This window comes from Seriola lalandi, unplaced genomic scaffold (genome assembly GCF_002814215.2).
Source record: "Seriola lalandi dorsalis isolate HSWRI2012SDOR001 ecotype SW California unplaced genomic scaffold, Sedor1 jcf7180002054973, whole genome shotgun sequence".
Lineage (NCBI taxonomy): Eukaryota > Metazoa > Chordata > Actinopteri > Carangiformes > Carangidae > Seriola > Seriola lalandi.
In genome coordinates, this window is record NW_019525523.1 from 891830 (window position 1) to 918768 (window position 26939).

A 26939-nucleotide genomic window follows, 5' to 3' on the forward strand; every position below is an offset into this window, starting at 1 on the left:
TATTATGACAACTTGTTCAACCATTTTGCATGTAAAGACTTATGGGATGAACTAATGCCTAAATGTTGTGGGGGGTGAGACTATTCACAGAGACCCATTATAATACATTTTGATCAACATGACATAAGCAACTGATAATGTAGGAAACAGCAGAGAATTGTACATAATCATTTGCATGATGAACCAAAACATTTGCAACTTGTTCAAAGAAATGAGAAACTGCTTTCTTGATGTGCACAAGTGACACAATGATGTGAAGATTGAACAAGTAGTTTTGAGAATTTCAATTCTGATCTGAGAAACGAACCAAAGCGACTGAGAAAAACTGTATTATATTTATATATTATATTCTCATTTATCATAATCAATGAGAAATCACAAAGAGATTAAGGCAGATCATATAATCAACATTTAATGGATCTACTAAAAAAAGATTAATTTACCACAATAAAAGAAGAAAAAGAATTAATGCTTGAGTTGCTTTACACAATATGTAATATAGGACAGGAGGAGAGGAGAGGAGAGGAGAGGAGAAGAGAGGAGGGGAGAGAAGAGGAGAGGAGAGGAAAGGAAAGGAGAAGAGAGGAGAGGAGAGGAGAAGAGAGGAGAGGAGGGGAGAGAAGAGGAGAGAAGAGGAGAGGAGAGGAGAAGAGAGGAGAAGAGAGGAGAGGAGGGGAGAGAAGAGGAGAGGAGAGGAGAGGAGAGGAGAGGAAAAGAGAGGAGAGGAGAGGAGAAGAGAGGAGAGGAGAGGAGAGGAGAGGAGAGGAGAGGAGAGGAGAGGAGAAGAGAGGAGAGCCACCATGTCCTTGTTGCTGGCTGCGGGGTCACCTGCTGTCTCAGCACCAGCACACACAGCAACCTACTGCTCTCCTAAACACCTGAATTATTCACAAGCACAGTGTACACTACGGGGACATGCAGCCTGTGTGGGTTTATGTGTGTATTTTGTTGTAAGTGCTTGTATGTACTTTAATGCAAATGCATATATGTGTTTGTATAAGCTGTAATTCTGTGTACATAGATATGTTTGCAAAAATAAAGTGTGCCTGTGCATGTGAGGAGGGTGCATTTTGCACAGGTGCATGTACCTATAAGTGTTGAAACTCTGTGCACACAGGTAAACATGTCTTAGAAGCACGGCTATAATGCAGTCTTTGGTGGACGCCCTGAACTTCATTGATGCTAACTCATACAGACAGGGGGCGCTGAATTATTCAACAGACACTCTCCTTTGCCTCCCTTTCTTCCCTTCACCCCTGTAAATCTCACTTCCTCTCCACTAACCAACTATGCCATACTCTGTAAATCTCTCATTTCCTTCTACACTCTGCCAAACTAATCTGCAGAGCACACCCTGGGGCGGAGCCCATTCTGTTTCAGTACTGTTGTCTGAACTCATTATATCCAATATATCTTGGCAAATATATCCAAATTTATGGAACTCTTCTTATACAAGAAAAAAGTAAAAGTGAAAGGTGTGGGGTTCTAAACCCTATATTAACATTGTCCAACTTCGTCCTTCAGTAGTTACAGTCTTTTAGAGCAAAGTCCACACGTGATGTGCTGTGCTTCCTCTAAAAATTTGACCAGAATAACTTGAATGTCTTTATTGTGCCCAGCTGTTCCTGTATGGAAGGCTCATAAAGAACTTCACTGGGCGCTTCTCTGACAGTCGATGTAAGCCAGACAGCATTCAAACGCTTATATAATTGCTATTTTTATGGTGCTTTTCAGAGTGCCACAATAACTTTTGATTAGCTGAGTTTATTGGAGGTAGGGAGAAAAAAATCATGTTTGAGGCACCATTACAGCAGTTTGATTATCTTTTCATTCCTGCCAGTGGAGGTGTAAAACATGATGAACGGCCAGAGAGAAGCAGACACTACAGTGCGAGAGAGCCTCGTCATACCCGGTGGGGGTACGATGGCTTAATAACCTTGCACTGGCATCATAAGCGTGAGAGCAGATTTCATAATGTGAGGGAGTATGTCGTAAACATGGCTATGTTGTGGATTATGAGGATGTGGGGAAGCCCTGTAGATCAACTGCAACACACTGCACCTATGGCCAGTTAGACCTAACAGTCTACTATCTAGCCTAAGTAATAGGCAAAAGAGAGTGAGAGTGAGAGACAGAGAGAGAGAGAGAGAGAGAGAGGGAGACAGAGAGAAAGAGAAGGACAGACAAAGAGAGGAATATGAAAGTGGGTTGGAGACAAGATGAATTTGGCTGAAATAGAGGACTGAGAGACTTTATGAAGCAATTAAAGCCTCACGACTCGATGACACAATAGAGTCAGAGACAAAGTGCGTACCAATTATCAGTGTTCATAAAAGAGTCAGAAAATTGATCTGAGGGCTCCTTTCAGACACTGACATTTCTGAATTTGCCTCCAAAGACACTCTGTCCAAGAAATTTCTACTGTGTCTACCAATTCTCAAAGGTAATTCCAAAACACCTCCACAGGCGTATACACAAATAAAAGAGGACTATATCGCCCTCAATCACCTTTCCGGTTTTTAATATGAGCTATGACATACAACACTCTCTCTATCCAACTCTCTGCTTTTTCTTGCTCAGAGGGTGACTCTCACTGTCATCTTGCTCCTCTCATCCCCTCATCTCATTGTGACGTACTGAATTTCTATTTTTTCTAAGTTGACCCAGACAATGTCCTCCTCTATCTTCAGATTTTCCTTTTGAGCATTCATTCACACTCATCCCAACACCTTCACCTACATCTCACTTTTCTTTCTTGGTGCTGATTAAACTCAGCCAGGATGTCTGTGACCCAACATTCTCATTTCTTTCCTTCCTGTCACAGTCTGTGATGCTCATTTTCACCTGATCTCATCTCTTGTAGCCTGGATCTCTGCATAGCTTCCCATTCAAAGGGCTCTGTTTCTACAAACATGCTTCAGTTTCCCAGTGGATGTTTGTGTGTGACAGATAGCAGACAGCACAGTGTACCTGCTTCATCATAATTCCCATGCTTGCCTTAACGTTCACCAATTAAACTTATTTCACCTTGTCTCTGTTGTTTCTGTGTCTGCGTGCATCCATGAGAGAGCCAACTGTATGATGGTTTTTCAGGACTTGAATGAGAGTGGGTGAAGGACAAGAGCGTCTCAGCAGATATAAATAATGGATCAGTCAGTGTTTCACCTCAGCGTATACTGTATGTGTGCAAAAAAACATACTCACTGTATCCTTTCTGTGAACAGCAATTTAACAACTGAACAAATTGTCAGGCAAACATACAACAGTAAGCCAAGTAACATGCTGGTATCACACTGGTTAAGCCCTTGGTCAGGTCCAGCACTACTGTTGGAAATTTTCTGTCATTGGAGACTAGACAGCTTGCCAGGGCCGGATGCTAAATGATCTAAATTTGTCCCTGCTTGTCTCTTTGGCTGCACTGCCTAAAAGCAGCAGCAGCAGTGGAGTGGTGCTGCTGTGGTGTTGCTACTTTTTTAAGCTGCTTTTTTTTTAGCTGCAATAGATTCTGTTCAAGAAGTAAACATGTAGAAAAAGGTTCTGACTTTACATTTTAAGATAGTAAGATAGAAGTTCCTTATTACAGCAGAACCTGGAGGCCGATGAGGAACAGCATCTTAGGTAGATTTCACATTTGGCTTTGACATTGAGCCATAGCAGTTACTGCTCAGTGATGTTAAGTATTTTCTATACATGTTGCACATAAATGTGCAATTCAGCTGGAGTGCATTCCTACATGACTCCTCCTTTCTTGTGCTCACTAAAACACTAAATTGACCCTAGACCAATTCATCAATGTAAACCACTGTTTTATCTTTGTAAAGTTTCGTTATGATTTAGTGATGCTCACCTCTCTGGTGAGAACAGCCAGGAAACAGCCATTACTCTGTTCTGAGGGCTCCAGCATGAAGAAGGGGTCTGTTTCCTCTGGGCCCTCTGCATTGTTAGGAGAGCTGAACACAGATGGACTAAGCCTATGTGAAACACACACATACACATAAAAAAATATAATGTATGAACAAACGTAAGTTAATAAAGTTAATAAAAGACACATTAACTAAGAAAAAGCACAAGGGCTGCAACTAATTATCATTTTCATTATTGATTAATCTTTGGATGATGTTATTTCATTATTCAATAAATTATAAATCAATTGTTTCAGCTATAAAATGCACCAGTTGTCTAGTTAAAGCTAGTGTGATCCATACCCATATTACTTCTGTGTTATTTATGCTAGCCTGAGGCATTGCCAGCACACCAGGCCAGCTTACTGCAGAGAGTTGTCAGTCTTGGTATATTCAAGTCTACAGGAATGGTTGACTTCAACAAGTCTTAGTTCTTCACACCACACGAACAAAAACACACACGCACACGCAAAACGTATTGAAAAACTATAAAGGATGTCTATGGGAAGGCAAGCTGTCTGAAAACTTTTTTCAGTGTTTAGAGACACAAAATGGCAACTTTGATTATATTTTCACTGAGTCTCCTTCAGTTCCTGCCTGAGGTGTGGTGGGACTTTGACAGAGGCCTGTCTGAAAAGAGACAGACAAACAACTCCGCAGGCTGAGAGACAGCGAAGCACACAAAGAAAGACAATGAAAGAGCAGAAAGTGCAACAGGGTACTGAGGTAAAGACTGAGGCTGACCTGTAGTTTGCTTGTTTTGGTTCCTCCTCCTGCTCAGAGCTGGCCTTGGCTTGTTCAAGGGCTCTGCTCACAACCTCTTCATTCTCCTCTGGATATGAAGAACAGGTAGAGTACACCACTGCCAAAACCTTGGGGACTACACACAAACATGCATGAATATATCAACATATTGTATGTATGTAGCCAGGTTAAAAGCCAGTTTACTGACATGTGACCACACTTCTAAACAACAAACTCATTTCATGTTCAATTAAACCAGGGAGAAAAGATAAGCACACACACATTTAGTTATAGAGTGTTTCTTCCTCACATTTTGTGACAGTTAAATGCGATTATTCAAACTGAGCCATCCTCCTCATCAAATGCTCCCTTTGAAGAAATGGATTGTCGAATATTAATTTCTTCATGCTGTTTACGTATGTGCATTCCTCATTTTATTCAACTGCTGCTGGCTTGTAGATTTGTGAGGCTGTCGGCTGTTTGATTTCCTTCATTTGAGATATGATGTCTTTCTTGCTCATAAATTGTAGTTAGATAGAAACATTTCACGCAGAGATTACCACAAATAAAATCTGCTAAAATGTGGCAAATTGGCTACAAACAAATGTGAACAAATGTCTGTGTCTTTGTCTAAGCGTGTGCCTACGTAGAGACACTGAAATTATACCATCAACTCAACCCAGCCAAAGCACTCAATATGCACCCACCATTAATTAACGGTCCTATAGAAAGTATCTAAACTGGAAAAATGTACAGAGGGCCGAGTGATGACAGTGAGATTACAGGTTCTGGTTTTCATTGCGCCTAACAGAAAGACTCCATCTGCTTGATGAACATGACACAGACCAACACAAAAAGAAGAGCACTGAACAATACAAGATGGAGCCCGATTAACAAGGTACTCAATGGAATAAATGAAATATATAGAATGCAACTCAGCAGAAGAAACTCTGCCTGCAGAAAATAATTGTAACATCTGTATAAAATACAATACAATATCAATTGCTCAACATATCATGTGACTTAACAAAGTAGGTCCTTCTGCCAAGTTCAGTTCTACAAAATCTATGCACTACAAAGCAGAATTACTAATCACTTGTTTAAAATATGCAAGGAATGCTGCAGCAGACTGTGGCTGACCGGCACAGAGCAACATTAGCATTCCTAATTAAGACTCAGACTGTCTCCAAGGGACACCACAGGCTTCAGTCTAATGGCATACGAGATTAGATAATTAGGAAGTATAAGCTTCATTGTGTCAGAGAGGTGAGAGAGGCTACATGCACAAGACTGAGATCATATGGTACGTGTGTCTGAGTGTGCGTGTGTGTGTGTGAGTCTACATGAGAGCAGGTTGTTCAACACCCACACTTCAAGGCATGATCAATATCCTTCCTCTGCTGGGCTACCAGAGCTTCCAGTTTGCTCTGTGCTATGGAACCCTGGGATAGGTCCTGCAGCAGGTCTGGGTCTGAGAAAACAGAGAAACAGTATCTGAGTTTTTTTAATTGTTCTGTTTAAGACAATGCTGAGTATAAGTACAGATTATATATAAGAAATTTTAATATAACTAGCATATAGTAAGTAGATGGTTGGGCTTGATTTGACAGTTTGTGAGAGGGTTAGGATGTGCATGAGAGGATGAGAGGATTGTGGGTGGATCATCAAGAATTATCTTTGAAACAAGATCAAACATAGCAATAAAATGGATAAAATGGACATTGATATTCATAGTAATGCTCTTCATCTTCTGTTTAAACAGAAAAAGAAGTAATCATGTAACTCTGTGATGGAATTGTTTGATGTGGAATTGTTCCACTTTACATTTATTGATTAAATCACTTCTTACCTTAAAACTTAAAACCTTTTTTATACCTCTTTCCTATTTCAGTATGGACACAACAGGGTGTAATATAGACAAGGTTACAATGTGTATTTCTTAAGTCCATACTGTATGGCCCTGCTGAATGCATAGAATACTACATACCTCCATTCTCTTGCAGTATAAATTCAACTGGGTTGCTGACTGCAGACACAGAACACTTGGGAGTCAACAGGATAACACGGACCTTCTGAAGTCGCTTGTCACCACCATCCAAAGACTCAAAGACCCCTGGTATCAGCTTCACATCTGAGTAACATGCACATACAGTGTAATAACAACATAATCATAAACACACATTTGTAGAATGAATAGAAGAAGAATAGAAGTCTGTTCACAATGTCCCACTCTATTTCTTTGCAGAAAGATTCCCTGCCTGAAGGCATCTTCTGCAATTATAAAAAATGTCAGCTTTGTCGTGCACTTAATTGTTTCCCTAGTGACTAACTAGGGTGGCAGCCGCTATTACCAAATAATATTTACATAAATCCTGGAATCTCAGCAGACACTGGTCTAAAGTACACTGGATGCTCTGGCAAATTGCTCAAAAGAACAAACTACCAATTTTTTAACCGAAACTTTCTGTGTAAATACCCCCGTCTTTTTTTAAATTAGTCAGCTCCCAAAAAGAAAATTAATAGCTGTTTTCTCTGCTTCTACTTCCTTCTGTATATCTTCTTTTATCATTCATACAAAGACACAAACAGATTATGACATGAACACGTCCAATCTGTGCCTACTTTTGCAGCCCATAGCAGAGATGGCTTGCTGTAGATCTTCCCTTTGAGCATCCGTACGATCGCTGACACAAACATAAACTGTGGGCAGGTTTTTACAGTTGGTTTTATGTTTCTCAGCAATTAGGGAGGCGATGTGGCAGACCGTGAGGTCAGAGAAGCACCCCACCATGAGAACATCTCCTTCCTCAGGTAACACGGAGCACACTGCTTTTGGGCCTAGGCTGCAAGACTTATCCTACAGGCACATTGAATGAAAGCATTAGTTTGGTAGTGAGACCAACAGATTTCAACTTAAGACTTCAAGAACCAGGTTTTTTAGCAACACTTGCAAACTAATGAGACACAAACTGAGATAAGAGAAAGTAATAGAAAGAGTTACACTGTATGATAGTGGTAAATGGAACTGATGTGGGAATAGATGATAGAGAAAAGGGAGTTTGGAACAGCTGTTGCAAAGCAGAAACTGAAGGGAGTCAAGATGAGGAGATGGAGGAAAAGAGAAATGTAGAAAATGAAGGAGAGTAGCGGTGTAGTCAGATTACAACAGAGATGTCCTTCAATCAATGGGATCCCCTCTGGAAATAGTGCATAACATATCCCTGTGGAGCCACTGGGCTGGGTTGAGTTTCTGTAGTCAGCATCCAGATCACAGGGTTTGTCAGAAAAGACAAACCAGGGAGAATGGAGAGAAGAACAAGGACATTTGCAAAGAACAGAAGAGAGAGAGTGTGTGATAGAAACCCATAAATCATGAGAGGGAAGAAGTGGAAAAAGGAGAGGTGATTGAATATTTGATTGTATTTGGCTGCAAAATCTGATTCAAGTGTGTTGTAGTGCTGCGTGCTGCTTATGGGTTGTATGGCAGCTTGACTTTAATGGAGTAGAAATTAAATGATTAAACCGCTCATCCCCTGACTGGAGAATTCTTTATGGCTCAATGTGAAGTATGGCCAGATGGGGGAATCTGATGTGAAATATTTGTATCTCAGAAAACTAATCTTAGTTGGCGTCAGGAACCAAGTCTATTACCAAAGTTAAATCATAAATATCAGTGAAGATGGATAGTGCTGAACAGAATTCCACAGCCATATTTAAGTACAGAGAGGAGGCTGCCCTTGTCAGAAACCTCCTCTCTGTGTGTAGCTTGTACCTGGATGATGAGTTTGTGGTCGCTAAGTAGCTTGGTGGAGTACAGCTGAGCTTTCAGCTGAGCAGGGAATACCAGTATATCCCCACAGTGGGGATCCTGGCAGAAGCTCTGGCCCCCTAGCTGCCCAATCGATTTCACCTGCGAGAAGCCTGCACTCCGCAGAACACTTTGGACCTCATCAAGACTAGAAGCAAAGGAGAGGGCGGCAGATTAGTGGAAGCCCAATAGAGGAGGGATGAGGACGGAGGAATGTTAGAGTTGGGAGAAAGAGGAAGGCTGTCATTATAGATAATAACAGTGTGTAGAATTGCTATGTGGCCTTTTAAAAGACTTTAAGACTTCAATAGTAATATGTGCAGTAAAAACCATTAAGATACACACTTGCACCCACACATACACACACACACCACTCGTCCCAACAGGTGACCTTTACAGTCCCAGAGCTTGCTGAGGGTTGTTGCTGATTGAATCTGTCCGCAGCAGCAGGATTTACACCTAACTGAATCAGCCTGACGGGGCGTGTGCAAGAACACACATTAGCACACAAACACAGTGACACATAGACACGCACTTACACGCGTACACATAGTCTGGTGGTTTAATTGGATGTCAGCAGGGCACCTGGCCCATAAAACACTGGGCAGCACCACAAGTTTAAGGTCTGTGTATAGATGTAGGTGAGTGCATTGATGCTTGCATTTACTCTATGTATGCTTTCAGTGCATTCCCATGTTCATGTACAGGTGTCAACGTATAGATATGTAATCTGCTTTTGAGTGGGTGAGCGCATACTAGTTTTGTGTATGAGAGTATTTTAGCTTGTGCTCAGCTGACCTGCTCTTCAGTGTGTTGACCCATGTGTAAAGTGGAAGGCTGCTTGATCTCTCCTGCTTTGTCTTCACACTCTCTGGCAGGATACACTCAATGGACAGGAGATTGTGTTTGATCCTGCAGCGGGCCAAAGAGGCTGCCAGCTTGGTTTTAAACCTACGAAGAACACATATAAAATTTATTTCTCAGTTGGTCCTCCCTTTTATAGTTTGAATTCTTTCTTTGTGCTCCCTCTTATTTTCTTTCCTTACCTGAGAAGACAGTTTTCGACATCTCTAACTTCCTGTACGATCTCCTCCTCCCCTAAGCATTCCCGTGGGAGGAACTTCCTGTCCTGGAAGTCATACAGCATAACAGCAACAAGGCCCATCTGATCATCTGGCTGGAGCATAAGAACAAAATATACAGTTGATTGATGACACCTGTTTTAACAAGAGAACAATGAAAAGAGGAGGAACAAGAACAGAAACTAAATAACATGGCTGGGGAGAAAGCTTTTATTTATTGAAGGGTTACACCTCAAAAGTCTGCGGCATAAGGTACATATGTAGAATTTAAAAGTGCATAAAACCAGCACAACCTGATATTTGAGTGTATAAGAGAAAGCTCTATTTTGGTTACCTAATGAGGGGTGCAGTGCAGTTATAGTATTTATCTGTATTGATTCAGAGACTAAATTATCCAGTTTTCAGACACTGATACACACATAGTAGCTCAAGGATGTCCTGCCATGACCCCACCTCTGCTAATTAAACAGAGGAGGAAGCCTGAGTTGTGTCTCTACCTCTCCTCCTCTACAATGATCTCTCTCCCTTCAGCTCTCTACCTCTCTCTCTTCTTCTTTCCATGTTTATACCTCTCTCTCTCTCTCTATCTCTCTCTCTCTCACTCTCTCTTTCTCCCTTTCTCACTCCACCTTTCTGTCCCTGAGGGTGGGAGGGCACCAGCTGCATTAGTGGCAGATGGTGTTCCACAGCAGCAACAGCTTGCCACATCCTCACTACTGGGCTAATGGGGCGAGAAGCTAGAACGCTACAAGGGTTTATGTTGCAGCTAAGGAATTAGCCAACACTTATTATTCATTCCAGGCGCTTTTGGAAAGGTTGGTTTATAAGACAGGTTGTGGCACTCCACTTTTCCTCTCTTGTCCTCCCTCTCTAGCTCAAGTTCCATTTGCCCTTTACTAAGGTTAAACCCTTGGGTGTGGGAAAATTCCCAGTCATTAATTTGCCTGGCAACAACATCCCATGGTAGGAAACTGGCGCACAGTAAACATACCAGCTCTGTTTGTCATTTCAGATCCACGCCTACAACATAAGATAGTAACTTGGTCTCACTTTGCGTGGACTAATTTTCTATTTTATCACATGACCATAAGCTGGGTTTGATCAATCAACGTGGCCAATGGTTAAATTCAGTTAAGTATTATCAGATGAGTTTTATAGATAAGGCAATTGGAATACATAAGATATGATTAAAGTTTCATGGTTCATTTTATACAGGGATTGGATCTGTTTCATGTTAAATGTGCCGCTCAGCCTAATATGTTTGCCTCTACAGATTTGACATTGTCACTCAGGCTATTTCCATCCTCCACAGGATTTAGGCTTCATTTTCTCTCTCCACTGAGATCAAATATGCCTCAGGCTCTTTCAGCATGCAAGTCTATCTCTATCTGTATCTTCATTTTTCAATCCCCCTTTTTTCCAGTACCCTCATGTACCCCCCTTTTTCCAGCCAGCCTATTCCCTCTCACCCACCTCTTTCTCCTTTCTCTATCAAGGTTGAACTTTATAGATGCCAGCAGTGTAAAAGGAGGTGAGCTTGAGTTCTAAAGACTGTCTCTTTGTGTCTGGGCTTTATTGTCTCACTAGAGGGATGCAGAGTAACGACCTGCCACCAACACATAGGGAGACCCATTCATTTCACCCAGGGCCATATTTCAGAGGGCTACAGTGTGAGTGTATGTGTGTGTATGTACGGTTTGCTTTGCAAACACACATTCATGTGTATTAATGTGTCCGTATATGTTTGCGCCCTCACTGAAATAGACGTTAGTTGTCTACAATCTTTACACTCCATGACTGCTCAGGTTTTCTACACAGCACCTCTTGCTTTCATCACTCTTCTCCTCTACTAGCTCTGTGCACACAGACTAGCTCTGCACTCTGTGCATGTTTTATCACCATCCAGATTGCTGGAGAAGGAGCTAAAGCACCCTTCATCTTTCCACAGCTTTTTTTATGTGGAATGTTAAAAGTAGGTTGAGTACACACCAGTCTCCTCCAGAGGATACCTCTTCATGTAAGTAGCAGGGCATTCTTCTATTGTCTAACAGCAGCAGGTTCACAGCTGTGTTGGGAATTTTTCTTTTACGACTACTCAGCATAGCCTTAGTATCACTAAAAGCATTCAGCACACTGGTTCATGGACTAATGTTGGGTAGACATTGTGTAGAATACACTTAGATGCTACCTCCAAACACACTGCCCCTGGCTTGTTACAGCATTTTGATTTCATCACTAATTAATGAGGTGTTTTGTTTGAGAAAAGCATTAAAGGAAAAAACGCAGCCAGGCATATTCTGCCACATAGTACTTTTTAGATGTGTTACTCCAAGTGGAGCGATTGTCATCGATTAGGGCAGGGAATATAAAAGGTGTATATAAAAGGAGAAAAGGAGAAAGAAGGAGTGTATCAGTGTAATACATCAAAACTATTTTTAACTATTAAAACTACTTAATAACTACTTTTACTGATTAAAGGTCTTGAGAACAAAACAAAGAGTACGTGGAGTATAAATAGCAGGACAGGAATGCTGAAGAACACTGAGTAATGCTCTGTCAAATCCTTGAGAGTGAAAGAATTTAGAAAAAGAGCATGAGGTAAACATATAAACAAAGGAATGGCATTATAAACTCCAGAACTTACTTCTGGTCTTTTTTGAACAATTGAAAGAAATTTATGTGCCTCTCTGTCACATAATACTGACATACGCCAAAGGATTAAACATGTGTACTTCTGCTATGTTAAAAATACTGCCCCTATGGAACTCACTTACTATTGGCTGAGTGGGGTAAAAGTAGCTGTCAATCATGATGTCCTCCAGCAGTTCTTGATCTGTACAGAAACAAAGTAAAAAAGATTAGGTAAAAGGATGGAAATGTAGTAATGGGGATTTCCATTACTAATTTTGCATCTGAGCAATACATTTGTATATTAGTGCCATTTTATATATTAGTGTCTAATTATCCCTAGAAAAAAATCCCCACTCTTTCATTTGGAGCAATAGATAAAGGCACAAGAAATTACATACTATCCATTAACTGGTAAAATATATGCTATGAAGGATAAATCCATATCTAATGATAGAAAAAAGAGAGAAAAGAGATTAAGACAAAGGGAGAGGGGCTCCTAGAGGCATACCAAACGATCGTGATTTAATTTGAAAAGATAATTCAATTAAATGGGGGAGGGGGGTGGGGGTAATTTCCCATGATTAAATGCTTATTTGGTTCTTAATTAGACTTAATCTGATTCTTCATTTGCCTCATTTCTTTCGTTTATTGTGTCTGTAGTGAGTGCATGTGTGAAATCAAGGGACTAATGAATTAATGACATCTGAGGTACTTGACAGGGTACATCTAAATATGATCTGTGAAACCAAATATAAGAACCATGCATGTATTTCATACCAGACTACACTGTGTTTCTGACTCTCGTTACTCTCTTTATTTTATCTTTATTTATAATTATCTTATTTAACACCCATTACATATGATGAGGTAGCAAATTGATGGACAGCTCTACAATTACGCTTTGCTTGACCATCTTATCAAACTGGACAATAGAATAGAAATATAACTATATGAACTGTAAAATGGTGAGAGTTGCCAATCAGATATCTATGTGGTTTATATTGTTTTTAAATCATGCCCTGACTGTCACATCATGAAGGCAGCGACTGTCTCGATAGCCAACAAGATGCTTTCCCTCTGAAATATACCAAAACACAAAAAGACTTATCCATTCCACACCCATCTGTGAGCAGTGGGCTCTCCTTTTCAACATGAGGGAGATGGAGAGATGGCAACACTATCCAGGTTATCATGTGAGGATTAAAGAACAGCTGCTTCCAAAGCCACTCAGCAGGTGCAGTCTTTGCTCATTATACACAGGAAATGGGAAAAAGGATAAATTCTCTAATGTGGACGTGTTTCAAGGGAGAGGTGGAAATGAGGTGCATGTGTTTGAGTAAATGTGAAAACCTTCAGTTGTACCATTAATATGCGTGTGCAGTGTGTCTGCTACATGTGTGGTTGCGTTCTTGGCTAATTCTTCTTCTTTTTAGACACAGCTCTTAAGCTGCAAATAGGAGGTATGACCAGGACAGAGCCCATCTATTGAGATACCATGGAAACCACAGACACCGCTGTTAATTTATCACATCGCAAATCATGCCAAACTGTACTCTTGGTCTCTGCATCCAGGTATATCAGCACACAAGCAGCCAGGTACACAAATAAATTTTGCCATGTAATGGAGCTTATCTTTAATTGTGGAAACAAAGGCATATCATCAGCAGTGCTCTAATTTATAGCTGATGTAGGTCAATAAGGTTTACAACAGTGGCCATTACTGCAGAGGGTCCTCCAAGATAAGCCCTGAAGAGATAACCACTCACTGCACACAGTGAAGCACAGACCCCAGAAGGGGCCATGGTGGTTGGGTCTGTAGAGGTCACAGTCCTCCACATGCTATAAATCATACACAGCAGGTCGAGTAAAACACAGAGAAAATTCAGCTATAAATCACATACAGGAGACGTCTTTACACAGCGGAAACAGTGCTGGGTTTTGCTTGTGGGACAAGACAGAATTTCTCAAATCAGAGCCCCTGGTACTAGAAATTGACATGCAAAAAAGGCTTGGAATCAGTCTAATGAGAAACTTGTCCTACACCAACAGAAGGCACTAGTTATCCCAGCACTTTTGTTGAGGTTGTGTGTTTTGTGGCTTCTATCCAGGTATTATACAATGAACAGTGATTGATGGGGACTGTAGTCAAACAGATCCTTAGTGAAAGAGCCAGACCTGAATGCAGGCACCTCTTCAGCCAGTTCTTTGTCTCACAATGTTCCGCATCAATGCACCAGATTGCACATTAATCTGAGAGAGTAGCAGCCAAAAAAAAGGTACATGCCATAAGTTACACAATTACCTTTGGACTAAATAGCAAGGCTCTCTTTCATGTTGTGCACATGCACTATTTAACATCTGCTAAGGCATACTGGTGGTAGCTGCTCTGATTGTGGTCAAGGACAAAAAAGACAGTCTTCCTCTCTCCAATAGTCTAAGTCTAGCCTCATACAAAGTGGTCCAAAGAACCTTTCTAGTTGCACATAGAGAATACAGCAACCACAGTCATCTGACAAGGGCGTCTGGCAGCCCAGTTGGACAGTATGGACAATGAGGCAGAAATACTCAGAGGAGTAGCCAGTGGAAAGAAAGAGGGAGAGCAGGAAAGGAGGGAGGGGGGCTCTCATTGCCTGCGACAAGGTCAACTATTTTCTACCAGTAAAAATTCACACAAAAATGACTTTACATAGCTTAACATCTGAACATACCTCGAGCAGTGAGAGCACACAATATGACCAATCAACAAGAAATGAAACCTTGACAACACAAACTGCCTCTAGGTCAGTGATTGTGTAGAAAGTCACTCAGATATGAAAAAGGAATTTTTAAACACACGGGAGAGGTCGAAGAAATAGTAAAGCCCCGAAGATATAAAAGAAAGAGAACAATCAGAACAAAGTGTAAGAGAACAAGCAGCAGAGACGAGAAGGCAAAAAGGACTTGACTGCTAATATTTGTTATTCGGGCAACTTCAGCCTTGTCTTTGTTTTAAAAATGTCAAATCTACACCAGGGTAAACTCCAATTTTCACTCCATATTTTTGTAGTGACTGACAATCACAAAGTCTGTGTCCTCAGCCACCGACACGGAGATTACTGGACAACGTTTTTGTTTTGAGCAGATAACAGTTATAATCACAAGATCAATACCAGAGCTCATTGGCATTTTGCTCTGTACATTTTTTCGCTGCTGAAGCATTTCTTCTTTGGGTTAACAACTGACCTCAGCTCAATTTTGGATCAGTCATTGCAAGGCAGTGCACGAATAATGTGTTTCGTGTGTGTGTGTGTGTGTGTGTGTGGCTGCCAGCATGGGTGTGTGTCACTAGTAAATCAATTTCTGCACCAAAAGTCACACCGCTTGTAGGAGGAGGAGGAAGAGGAGAGATTAACATTGGCTTCCAGGTTGTGTCATTTCATCTGCACCCAATTTCACCACACATCGAGACAATCTAACATGTGACCAACATGTGTATGTGATTGAGGAAAGTCACCTTCTCCATAACTGGAATAAAGTTTCATGAAAAATCAGCCCAAGCTGCTCTACGTGTGAAACAATGATGTACTCAGAAATTGTTGTACTGTAACACTGCAAACTGATTCAGCTTCAAATACACAGGAAAACTAGAATTTATTTAATCCATTTTCTGTGCAGACCATGTTCCAGTAAAACAGTAAAAATTAAAGAGACATTCATTATTTTATTATCCTGAAAACTAGCCAATGGTGGCTTCTCAGCTTCTTCCTTCTTTAAGTTGTCTGTAATGTATGGTATTATCCCGCTTATTGAAATTGTACAAATTAACCAATTCCAAAAATGTTAGGTGTGGGGGATGGGGACTGTAAAGAAGAACTGTACTAACATAGCACAGATAAGAGAGGAATATTTGTCTTTGAAATAAGCTCTGAACAAAAAGGGGATTAAATTTAGCAAGTAATGCAGTATACTGTAATTATTATAAGCTCAAGCAGGCCATTTTTTCCTGTAAGTAGAGCTTAGCTCATGTTCTCGTGCAAATTAATTTGTTTTCACGTGCCTACAGTAAAAGCTAATTCCTCATTCTGGTTAGTGCATACAGGCATCCTCTTGTAGAAACAAATAAAGGGTGATGAATGAAAACAATGTCCTGGCAATAAGATCCCTAAGTGCTCTCTTATTATCCTTAGCAATGTAGTCGATTTCATCTAGAAATGTAAGTACTATGACCTACAGCGGTAAAACTGATAAAGGTTATTGCAATGATGTGCTGGGGCTTGTGATGATAAATTAGATGCTAGATTTTGAGGTGATCTGCATTAATTGTGGGACATGTAGGCCCAAGGCTTATCCAAGTTTAGTGGATGGGTGGTGAGAATGAACAAAATCATTCATGGCTATGAGGGTGTTCCTGCTACCTGACCTCTCCATCCACTAAGAACGCATTAAATCGATTCCAGCCAGCTTCCTGCACTGACAGTCAACTCACCTCGCCTCCCTGATCACCATGGTGATTACACACCTCTGTGACTTCGGCCACCCAGACCCCACCCCAGTCCCAGATAACAGATTATGGGCTAAATTGATCTGTAGCTTCACACAGAATTCCCCCTGGTCATTCAAGCATTTTTTTTCTCTTCTACTTGCCCTTCATCAATCTATCTATATCCAATTCTACCTGTCAATTAACTTCCCCAGGGCTATTTATTCTCATTTCAAATGGCTGTTTGTTTGCCTGGAATCAAATACTTTACTTGTTTTACATGCAATTTAATGTACCTGAAATAAATCAAAATAGGGGTCACTGTACACTCTAAACAAGTCACCCAAAACACACAGTCCAAGTATATAAAGGGCGTGGCTGTGTACATGCATGCAAGGTTGAAAGAAAAAAGGAAGCAAGAAAGAAACAAGGGAAAAGTAATAAGGACACAAGGTTCAACAAACCCAAACAACCTCAGGTAACCAGTCACTGACAAACTTACATTTAAGCGTATTGAAGGCTAGTCCATAAGCAGTACGTTGCATCTCCTCATCTTTGAAGTCCGGTAATGGGATTCCACTCTCTTTGCCATAATTCACCAACCTGTGGGCAGCAGGCTTTTCCAGATGGTTATTCTGAAAGATGATTGATGCCAGCAGGTAGACTCTGTCTGGGAAGCCCAGCTGACCTTGGCCAGTGGTCTGGAGCTCTGGAGCAGGGATGTCACTGTCGGCTGGGTCATCCAGAGGAGTCAGATCTTTGCTGCTTGCCATCTGAGAGTCAGCTATTTTTAATGTGGAAGAGCGACTGTTTTTATTTCTAACCATCTTCTCAGTGATGTGTTTCCTCTTTGACACCTGAGAACATGCCAAAATAAATCGTTACTTTAAGGAGTTAAATATTGCACAAACCACTCATACACAAGTTAGACACTGAGATAAATTTGGGATTTGGGGCAGTATAAAGAAAATCGACTTTTAGACTTTATTAAATAAGTTACTTGTGAATAAATGTCCACAGTCTAGCCATAAACCTCACTGCAAAATGTGTGCAGCCAATCAATTACACTCAAAGCTAACGTTTATAACCATGGTGAAAATGGTGTGATTCAAATATCTATGACTTAACTTTGCATTGTTTCATTTAAGATTAGCTAGCCAGGGTGAACATTTGGCCAAAAGTAATGTTTTTTAAGATAATGTGGCCTCATTATTTATTTAAAAATGTAACTGGCTGTAAGTATTAAGTAAGGCACATAACAGTAAACTAATTAAATATTCTGTTTTGAAACAAGTGAGGAAATGTTAGCTAATGGCTACTATGATGGTTACGCTTTCGGAATGATTCGTTAAAAACCTAGGCAATGATTTAACCAAGCTAACGTTACTGTTTGTTAACAGCGGTAAACTAAATATTTCGAGTAACTCACCTTACCTTACGAGAGGAGTGTCCCGCTTTCGCTCCCAAAAACACTTCACTCGTATCCGGGAGTTTTCATGTTTATTTATCGTTGCAAGTATGTAACGCTAGTTTTAACGGTAGTTGCCACTGTTGGTCGTTCTGGTGACTCCGTGACTCGAGGCAAATAAATTCCCCACTATAAATCTGGGTCCGTTTAGAGGCAATGGGCGTCTCCGCAGATGTTTACAACACCCCCCACTCCAACCCTTGAATCTCCTCTGTTATTTATAAAACTGCTTTTAAGTTTTAACACACCAAGTGTTGTGCCTCCACTTAAAAACAAACTTCCTAAATGTATGCATAGCACTTTTTGGATTAGCGTGCTTCCATCACCATGGCAACCGCATGCCAATTTCAAGGTCCTGTTCTTCACGGATCAAGAATTAATCTCTTTAGCGCTGGATGTCCTCTGTCTATCTGGAACATTGTGTGCTTGTTAAAGTTTTACAGAGCAATATGTCAAACGAAAGCTAATGGCAGCACTGGTGGACAGTCATAGATAAACCTAAATCATTTGCAGATGGCGTGCACCTGCTGTTTCAGAACGAGGGTCCATGGAGAAGTTTTCGTGCAAACGCAGGGGCGAAGCTAAGGTCTGGGAAACTTCCATTTTCCTCTCCTCCTTGCACTACGATTATTCCATCTGAGACAATCATCTAAATTACTATATGTCTGTATAAAACTTCAACTTACACACATTGCACCATACACATAAGCAGACCTTTTTTTGAAGCCTATATTGAGAGAAAATTGTACCTCTGAGACTTCCATTATGTTCTCAATAACACTAATGTTACACAATTTGATAAAGATTCACTTGTATAATGTGTCATTTGTTTTCAGTCTTGCACATTTCAACCAAAACCCTTTTTCAAATGTAACGTGAGATAAAAGGTTTTCTGTGTCCGGACACTTCAAATTCCTTTCCATAAGGTCAGTCAGTGACACTAAACAATAGTGCAATGAAGGCAATATTGCATTGTTTTGATTTTTTTTAAATTGCTTTCAAAGCCTTTTATTTAAATCTCTTCTTTGAAATAAAATAGACGATAATGTAAAAGTATGAAATACTCAGTAACAGTGTAAAACAAGTCCATTATAAGTAAAAGTGTGCATGTTAATGTTGTAGCTGGCTGAGGCGGAGCTGATATTAGCTGCTTTATCTTCTGTAGGGTAATATAAGATGATTGTATGTCTTCTATGAAAAATCTTAAGCTGCAAAGAAACTAGGAACGACAGCTGTCAGATAAAAGTGATTTAGTAAAAAGTACCATATTTCCCTTTAAAATGTTGTGGACTACAAATATAAATGAGTATAAAATGGAAACATCCATGTAAAGTGCCTCCAAATTGTGCTCAAGGGTGGTAATTGTGTAAAAAAAAAAAACCTAGTTCCTTTCCACCACTAGTCAGTCATTGGTGAATTCATTGTATCATCACAGTGATTTTCCCCTTCTGTGTGTAAATTTAAATGGCGACAGATAATACTTTTCCAAGTGAAATTTTGTAAAGCACTTGGTAATTTTCCCAGCAGTCTTTCCCTCAGAGCCTGAGGGAAAGACCAAATTACACGGTTTGCACTTCTCCTTGTCTCCCATGGTGATTACGGCCTGCTGTGGCCCCTTCAGCTCACTGAGCACTAATGCAACACAATGCAGTCGGCTCCTTTCAGACAGCAAATATAAGATATTCTCACTTATATCAGAAGCATCGTGCCTCAGCATGACAAACACTTTGGAGAGGAGGATGAAAAACAGTGACTCCTCTGCCTATTTTATTTCTGCTCAACATGGTCCATGTTGGAGAGACTCAATAGAATAATCAAAAGACATACTGCCTGCTGCCCCAGCATTTCTAGAAACTCCCTTCATCAATAGTCTCTGTTTAATCATGGAATTGCAGCATGAAACAGTCTCTTACAATATTATAACCTGGAGAACTAATAAACAACCCACAAATCTTTTTTTTTCTCCTCTCAGTGGTGAAATCCTGTGTGTGGATTGCTGTGGATGATGAAAAGACAGCAGGAATAACTCTGAGGTGCAAATCCTGTGCACTTGTGTTGCCACATGCAGCTTCAAACAGTTACGCTTAGGGGCATGTACCACCAGATTGTGGGAAAGCAACGCCCTCTACTGTAAGATTAAGGTATTGTGGTGGAAAATCTGGGAGAGAAATTTCTTTAAAAATCTTGGTTTTCTTGGGCATCACTCCAACTCTTCTGTTTATCATACTCCCTACCTACCGTAGGGGGGGTCATTCTGAAAGAGGTTTAGGAAAAAGAAGGGAAACACAATTATAAGTAGTGGTGGAAGGAGTATTCCTTGCCTAAATAAAAGAAGCAGTACCACAATGTAAATATTCTAAACTCCAAGTTATATAAGTTATATTTTCCATATTGTCAACAGATCCCATGAAAACACCTTACTCTATTCCTCTGTGACAAAGAACTCCATTGTTGTCCGAAAGTTATTATTAGTTATTATTAAATTCACATTAATAAGCCACACATTAGCACTGGGTGACATGTTCTGTCATTACAATGATCATGGACAATGTAGTTTATTTTTCATTCAATCCCACATACATCATCCTGCACCAAATCCACAGTTTAAGATATTCTCTAAAAGGTATGTGGAAGTCTTAGCAACAAAATGTATTCAAGCAGCAGCCCCTTAGAGTGTTGATGTATTAATATATAAGCAGTATCTTAATGTTGTTGGTGGTGCAGGTCGCATTACATCTATCTATTTTATATACAGTTAGTTTGATGTCTGCTTGATGATGTTTGAAGTTTAAAAATGCAACATATGTTTTGTAGCACAATATTTCCATCTGAAATTTAGTGGAGTCGAATTATTAACTTGAACAAAAATGGAAATACTTAGGTGAAACACATGTGCCTCAAAACTGTACTTGTATTGCACTTGAATTAATGTAGTTTACCTTCCACTTCTGGTATCAACATTATTAGGTTTTCCTTCCTTCCTTATTGTTCTTTATTCCTCCCACACCACACACACACACACACACACACACACACACACACACACACACACACACACACACACACACACACATAAACGCATTCACTTGACTTCTCAAGTTCAAAGTATAGGGGTTTTTGGAAGGGGTGGGCGTCAGAGTGTGCACGTTGTGTTACATAATTGATGCTCCATATTACCTTACATCCTCACTGCCTTGGCTGCGCTACAAACAAAGCTTGCTCATTAACTATTCACTGGATGATTTTGAACAGAAAAATGATTCTGTGGATCGGGAGTGTGCACCTTGTGTCTGTCAGCCCCAGGCATCTGATTTCACAGTGGTGAATAAGACATGTGCTGTCTCTACTGGTCATATTTTAACTTGACAGCAGATCACCTTATGTGTATTCAATGGTCAGATGATGAAGTACCTTTACATCAAAGCCAGGACTGATGGGGAGAAGGTAACAAGCTGTAGCTTTATAACATGCTGTCAATGGAGATACTACAGATTGTATAGGTAGGCAGAATGGATGCTCTAACAACACAGAAAACCGAAAACCCAGAAAAAAGTTATTGGCATTGATATTTTGTTATAGTCTGGTGCAAAGAATGTAATGATGCTACGTGTAGGACACAAAATTACTCTATATTTAAGAAATCTTGGGTTTAAATGTTTTGTTAATGTTAAGGTATACAGCCTGTGCTGTATGTACCTGAGGAAAAACAATGAATGCAATTAAAGTATATTGTGTTTATTTTCATATAATTGTAATCTATACTGCTATTATTAATAAAGACATTTTCAACATACAAACTTGTATATATCTAAAAAAATATATAGTCCCTCCACCTTATTTCTGATTACATAGTCAAATATTTAAAAAAATCTATTGTGTCACTGCTTGGTCACGGTTTCTTGCCAATGATGAGGATGCTCATGAGGAAAACCATGATGAAGAAGATCCACATGAAGAATCTATCCATCACCTTAGCAATCTTCTTCCACTCTGCCCCCTTGGCGCATGTGGCCCTCTGCTCTCGGAAACAGTTGGCAATATACTCAACATTGCGCACCAGCTTGGTGTCCACACCAGGGATGCCACTGCCGTGGCTACAGAGCACACAGGGCCCAAAGGTTACAGTGGGGCCTTGAGGTAGAGGCTTTTTGTCTTCGGGGCAGCAGGGGACCTTCTGGTCTTCTTTACAGCAGTCACCTGTGTGGATTTTACCATTAGAGCCTTCATACTTTCCAGGTGCAAAGCTGGAGAGGTGGCTCCTCTCTTCTCTAATGATGTGGTGCTGGACTTTCACTCTGGGATGTTGTTGCGGTTTTGGGGTCTGGGGCCTGGGGTATTTGTGATTCTGCCGCTCCTCTCGGCTACCGTGGCTCCCTGGTTTTCCATTCGCATGAATGTGGGAGCTGAGGTGCTGGTGACGGATTTCATCCTGGGGGGGGCGAGGAGACGAAGAAGAGGAGGAGGCAGAGGCACAGTTCTCACCTACCTCATAAACAAAGAAAATCTTGGACATGTAGTCAATGATGAGGACTTTTGCCCAGTGGGGGACTGGTTTGGCCTCTGCACCACAGAAGTGGATGTTCATGATGAAGATGGTGAGAGATGTGGAGGCCGTGACCATGGTCATAGTGGCAATATAGTACTTCCCTGGCAGGCGGAGAAAAGAGACAGGAGGGAAGTTATCTGTCAGGACTCTTAAAAAGATACTTAAGATACTTCATTACTTATGTTATAATTTGTTAGTATTTGTTTTTTTTTGTCATTAGAACTGTGGAATCAGCATGTTAATGTCACAGTGACATTGCTGATGTTTTGCAGGTTCAACATCAGCTCACATTCTTACCTATAAGCGGGACACTCTCTGATGGAGGCATGCTCTCAGCCACCATTAGTTGAAACACAGTGAGAGCCAGAAGAACGGTCACTCCGAGGGAAACCTTCTCCCCAGAGTCAGCAGGCAGGTAGAACCCCAGAGGAGCCAAGAAGGAGATGAGAAAGCAGGGGAGGAGGAGGTTGAAGATGTAGAAGGAGGAGCGGCGCTGCAGGAGCACGGTGTACGTGATGTCTGGATATGGATCAGAGCAACAGCCATACATGATGACATTCTTGGTGGCCGGCATCCCGTGGCACTCCCATTCCACATTTTCTACAAAGTCTGAGAGGTCACCGCTGTCCCTGCCCATAATGATGTCTACCTGGAATTAGGATAAGTGATGAGTAGGTGTAAAGGAGGCACATAAAATCAGCTCAACCCACTGACATTTTCCGAGAAAAGACAAATTCAGCAAATGGATATAATGCTCTATACAATGAGTCTCAAGGCAAAAGTATGCGTCTGATCTTTTATTCAAGCTGGCAATTCTCAGTTAGCCCCTGATCTAACACGTAGGTCATGGCCTCACAACCCAGACCTGAGTGAGTCTGGAATCATTTAACAAACTGACCTGAAGTGATCATCATTCTGAAAAGGCGGATGAACCGAAATGAGGAGAGTCTATCCTCCACAACATCCCCCGGTAAGTGTGAGCGAGTATGGTTGCACGTGTGCGTGTATTTCTCCATACCTGGTGACCATTGTAGGTCCAGGAACCAAACGTTAAATTGCATTCCTGGCTATCAAAGGGGAAGTAGGAGACATCCACCACACAAGAGCTCTTGGTGATGGCAGGAGCATCCCAGGTTATCTCTCCATTGTAGCGCAGTCTTACGTTGGTGTCCATCGGCCCAGAAAAGTCGTCGTCAGCTCTGTAGGAGGAGAGAAGTAGAGACACACTTACAAAATTCCATGTTGCATTGTGTCTTTTAGTGAGCTGCAGGATCATCTTCAGTTAGAGTAGTCAGCATGGGACCTAGAAGTTATCAGCTAAAAGCCAGAATTGACTTACTAATGTTTGTATCAATTGTATAATGTATACTGTATGTATGTATACAAACCAATACAACAGTGCTGCCATAAAAACAACCTTTATGATAGTTCTAATCAGCCTTAAAAAATGATCACTGTGATACACTGTCAACAAAAAGTTGACATTATAAAAATCATGTATGTAGGATTGTTGTAGGGCTACTGAATTACACTCTACAAACATCCCTAATAAACTGGCAGTTCAGTGTATGTCAATATACAATGTTTTTTTTATTGTATGTTATGCAATTATGACCACTTTATCATGCATGTTTTATGACATAATTCCCAAAATATACTATATACTCAACTACAAAACATAAACATATAGTGTCTTTATTATTATTATTTATTAGTGAAGTACCCTCAAGAAATGTTAGACTGTGAAAGTGGTTTGCTCCTAAGAGTGAATGTATGTATGTGCATAATCCTGCCTCTTGGTGGAATTAGGTTGTTTTTTTTATGATGATAGTGCAAAAACCCAACCTATTATAGTTCAATGAGGGTTTGAGAACAATTGAGACATTGGGCCCCTAGAGGACCAACATGAGGGTGTGTGTGTGTGTGTGTGTGTGTGTGTGTGTGTGTGTGTGTGTGTGTGTGTGTGTGTGTGTGTTTGTGTTTGTGTTTGTGTGACGTACGGGCGTACTTGTTATAGAGGACAAGGTCAGGCCTCCACACCAGGCTGCTGGGAATGTGGATGACATCCAGGCCGTCATAGTCCTCTTTATTCCACCTCAGGTAAGCATCATACCACGTCTGCCTAATCCAAAGGTAGGCGATTAGCACCTGGTTCCTCTCATCCTTTACACATGCACACACACACGCACGCACACACACACACACACACACACAGTCACAATCGCACAAATAAGAAAAAGCATTTGCAAGTGCACTCATACAAACACACACCTACCTTCAGACAATGGATACATACTAAAATAAGCTTAAAGAGACATCATCTTGATCACCTTCTCATTTCTCTGTTGCTCATTAACTCTCTATGAGCATTACGCCGACAGATACGCCTCAGATTATCGCAACAGCTGAAATCCAGACCTGTCTGTCAATATCAGGTGGATGAGCAGAGTGACTGGAGGATGAGGGTGATTGGTGGGGGTGGTTTTGGTATCACTGCCAGAGCTTCACTGAAGCACTGAACCGAAGAAAACATAACCACTTTGGGTAATAGGACACCCAACACACACACACACACGCACACACACACATTTCTTGTCTAGCCACTCACTCCTGTCATCTCAAACATGACAGACTGACATCAACAGACAAGGTGGTATACGACAGAGACGTTACATTCAGTAGGAAAGCTGCATGGCTTTCTCTCTCTTTGGCTACACAAAGCCAAACACACATGCACAAGACAAGCACTAATTCACTGCGGACTGACACAGCACCCAACCTGAACGGAAACCTTATCCAGCTGAGTAACAGTAGGCCCGAGCCTGTACAGTAGGAGGTCTGCCTGTCATTCATACACATCAGCACCTTCAAATCCATCCTTTGGTGATGAAGACCCAGTATCCATTTAATCCAAATCCAATTTAACAACTCATCGTCATGTTTAAGAACTATAATAAGAACTTTTTGTGTGCATGACAGATTCATCTGCTGGGAACTCTGATATTGGAGAGACAACTTTACAGATTTTTTTTTTTTTTGGATTAAACTAAAAAAAAATCAATTTGGCAAAGCCAGTGGTTTAGTTGTATACAATCCTGTTGGACCGGTTGGAGAAACAGGTTTTGATTTGATATACAATAGGTATATATAATGAGCCTTTTGGAATTTAGGAATGAGGATCTTACAGATGAGCAGGCACTCACCATGTCCTTGATCTGAGAGAGAGTGATCTGTAAGGTGACATTGAGGGCTCTGTCTGTGTCCTCCACAGGGCGCAGGGCGCTGGAATAATTCTCCATCAGGTCATTCAGAAGTTTCTGGGCATAGTGACCCTGAGCTGAGTGAACCACTGGAGAGAGAAAGACAAGGTCATCAGTCATTTTCAAATTTATGACGGAACAACCTTTGTGTTTTCTAATGTTGTTTTATGTACCGTTACTTCTGAGATCACTCTGTTGTCTTGCGCTCACATACATGAAACCATGAGCTCACATGGCTTAAACTGTATTTTACTGTACTTTGCTCCAATTGTGTCTCTTAAAAAAAAAAAAATTTAAAAGCTGAAGATAAACTCCATGTGTTGTCACCTTTTCCGTTGGTGTGGTTGCAATTATTATTACTGATGTTTTCAATATACTATACTTATACTTACAATAAATGCAATATGACTCATTTTTTATTTTATTTGGAAGCTAATTGTTTTGTTTTTGTTTGACTATTTTTAATGAGTTAAGTGAAAATTAATTTCTACATTGGGGATTAAACATTAACATCTTAATATATCAGCAAAAAAACTTCTTCACTTCCACAAAATTGGATTCTTTAGATTATTTTGCTAAGTGGTTTGAAAGTCACATGCAATATTCAAAATCTATTGCTGTGTGCACACACACAGCCATGCAAATAACAATGATAAACGTTGGATATTTCTTTTTTTTTTTAACCAAATGAAAAGCATGTGTGTAAGTTTAAAACAGCACAATCTGTTCAAATGATTAACAACAGCACAGAGACTCAATTTCTGCAAGTAAGAGCTTGAGTCTGACTCACCTTCAGGAAGCAGCATCGCCAGACAGATTATTGGGATCATCTTGAACATTTCTGAATACCTCTGGGAAGAAATAAAAGTAACTGGGACCAGAAATCCACAAGTCCTGGATTTCATCCCCTAACAGTACTACATGATGCCAGTTCAACCCCAACTGAACTCCGTTGCAGAGAGCAGGGCGCTGTTTCATCTGGCCATCATTGTGGTGAGGCCAGTTCTTACTGCTTGGCAGGGGAGGAAGCATGTCTGCT

General features: G+C 40.7%; 2 protein-coding genes across 2 annotated transcripts in view; both read right to left on the bottom strand.

Moving 5' to 3' along the window:
• The window catches only part of LOC111646614 (protein NSUN7), a 21054-nt gene extending 2729 nt beyond the window's left edge, over positions 1-18325 (bottom strand). Inside the window, exons 1-11 of the mRNA XM_023396148.1 lie at positions 18061-18325; positions 17129-17483; positions 12311-12369; positions 9501-9631; positions 9253-9405; positions 8419-8602; positions 7269-7503; positions 6634-6777; positions 6016-6117; positions 4647-4782; positions 3848-3971 (exon numbers count right to left, since the gene is read on the bottom strand). Of these exons, the coding sequence (XP_023251916.1) occupies positions 3848-3971; positions 4647-4782; positions 6016-6117; positions 6634-6777; positions 7269-7503; positions 8419-8602; positions 9253-9405; positions 9501-9631; positions 12311-12369; positions 17129-17453 (1593 nt within the window). The 5' untranslated portion in view covers positions 17454-17483; positions 18061-18325. The remainder of the gene's footprint in view (positions 1-3847; positions 3972-4646; positions 4783-6015; positions 6118-6633; positions 6778-7268; positions 7504-8418; positions 8603-9252; positions 9406-9500; positions 9632-12310; positions 12370-17128; positions 17484-18060) is intronic.
• A 3488-nt stretch (positions 18326-21813) lies between these two features.
• LOC111646662 (neuronal acetylcholine receptor subunit alpha-9-II) lies at positions 21814-26754 on the bottom strand. The gene is made up of 6 exons (XM_023396211.2): positions 26691-26754; positions 25844-25989; positions 24649-24803; positions 23659-23839; positions 22938-23289; positions 21814-22741 (listed from the first exon to the last, which is right to left on the bottom strand). Exons 1-6 carry the CDS (start codon positions 26737-26739, stop codon positions 21984-21986), a joined length of 1641 nt encoding a protein of 546 aa, XP_023251979.2. The 5' UTR covers positions 26740-26754; the 3' UTR covers positions 21814-21983.
• Between the last annotated feature and the right edge of the window lie 185 nt (positions 26755-26939).

Excerpts from the sequence above, each read along its gene's own strand:
- LOC111646662 (XM_023396211.2), bottom strand. The coding sequence starts at position 26,739 with ATGTTCAAGATGATCCCAATAATCTGTCTGGCGATGCTGCTTCCTGAA. Across the intron at positions 24,804-25,843 it reads TCTCTCAGATCAAGGACATG|GATGAGAGGAACCAGGTGCT; the intron begins GTGAGTGCCTGC and ends GCATGTGTAAAG. Across the intron at positions 23,840-24,648 it reads GACCTTGTCCTCTATAACAA|AGCTGACGACGACTTTTCTG; the intron begins GTACGCCCGTAC and ends CTCCTCCTACAG.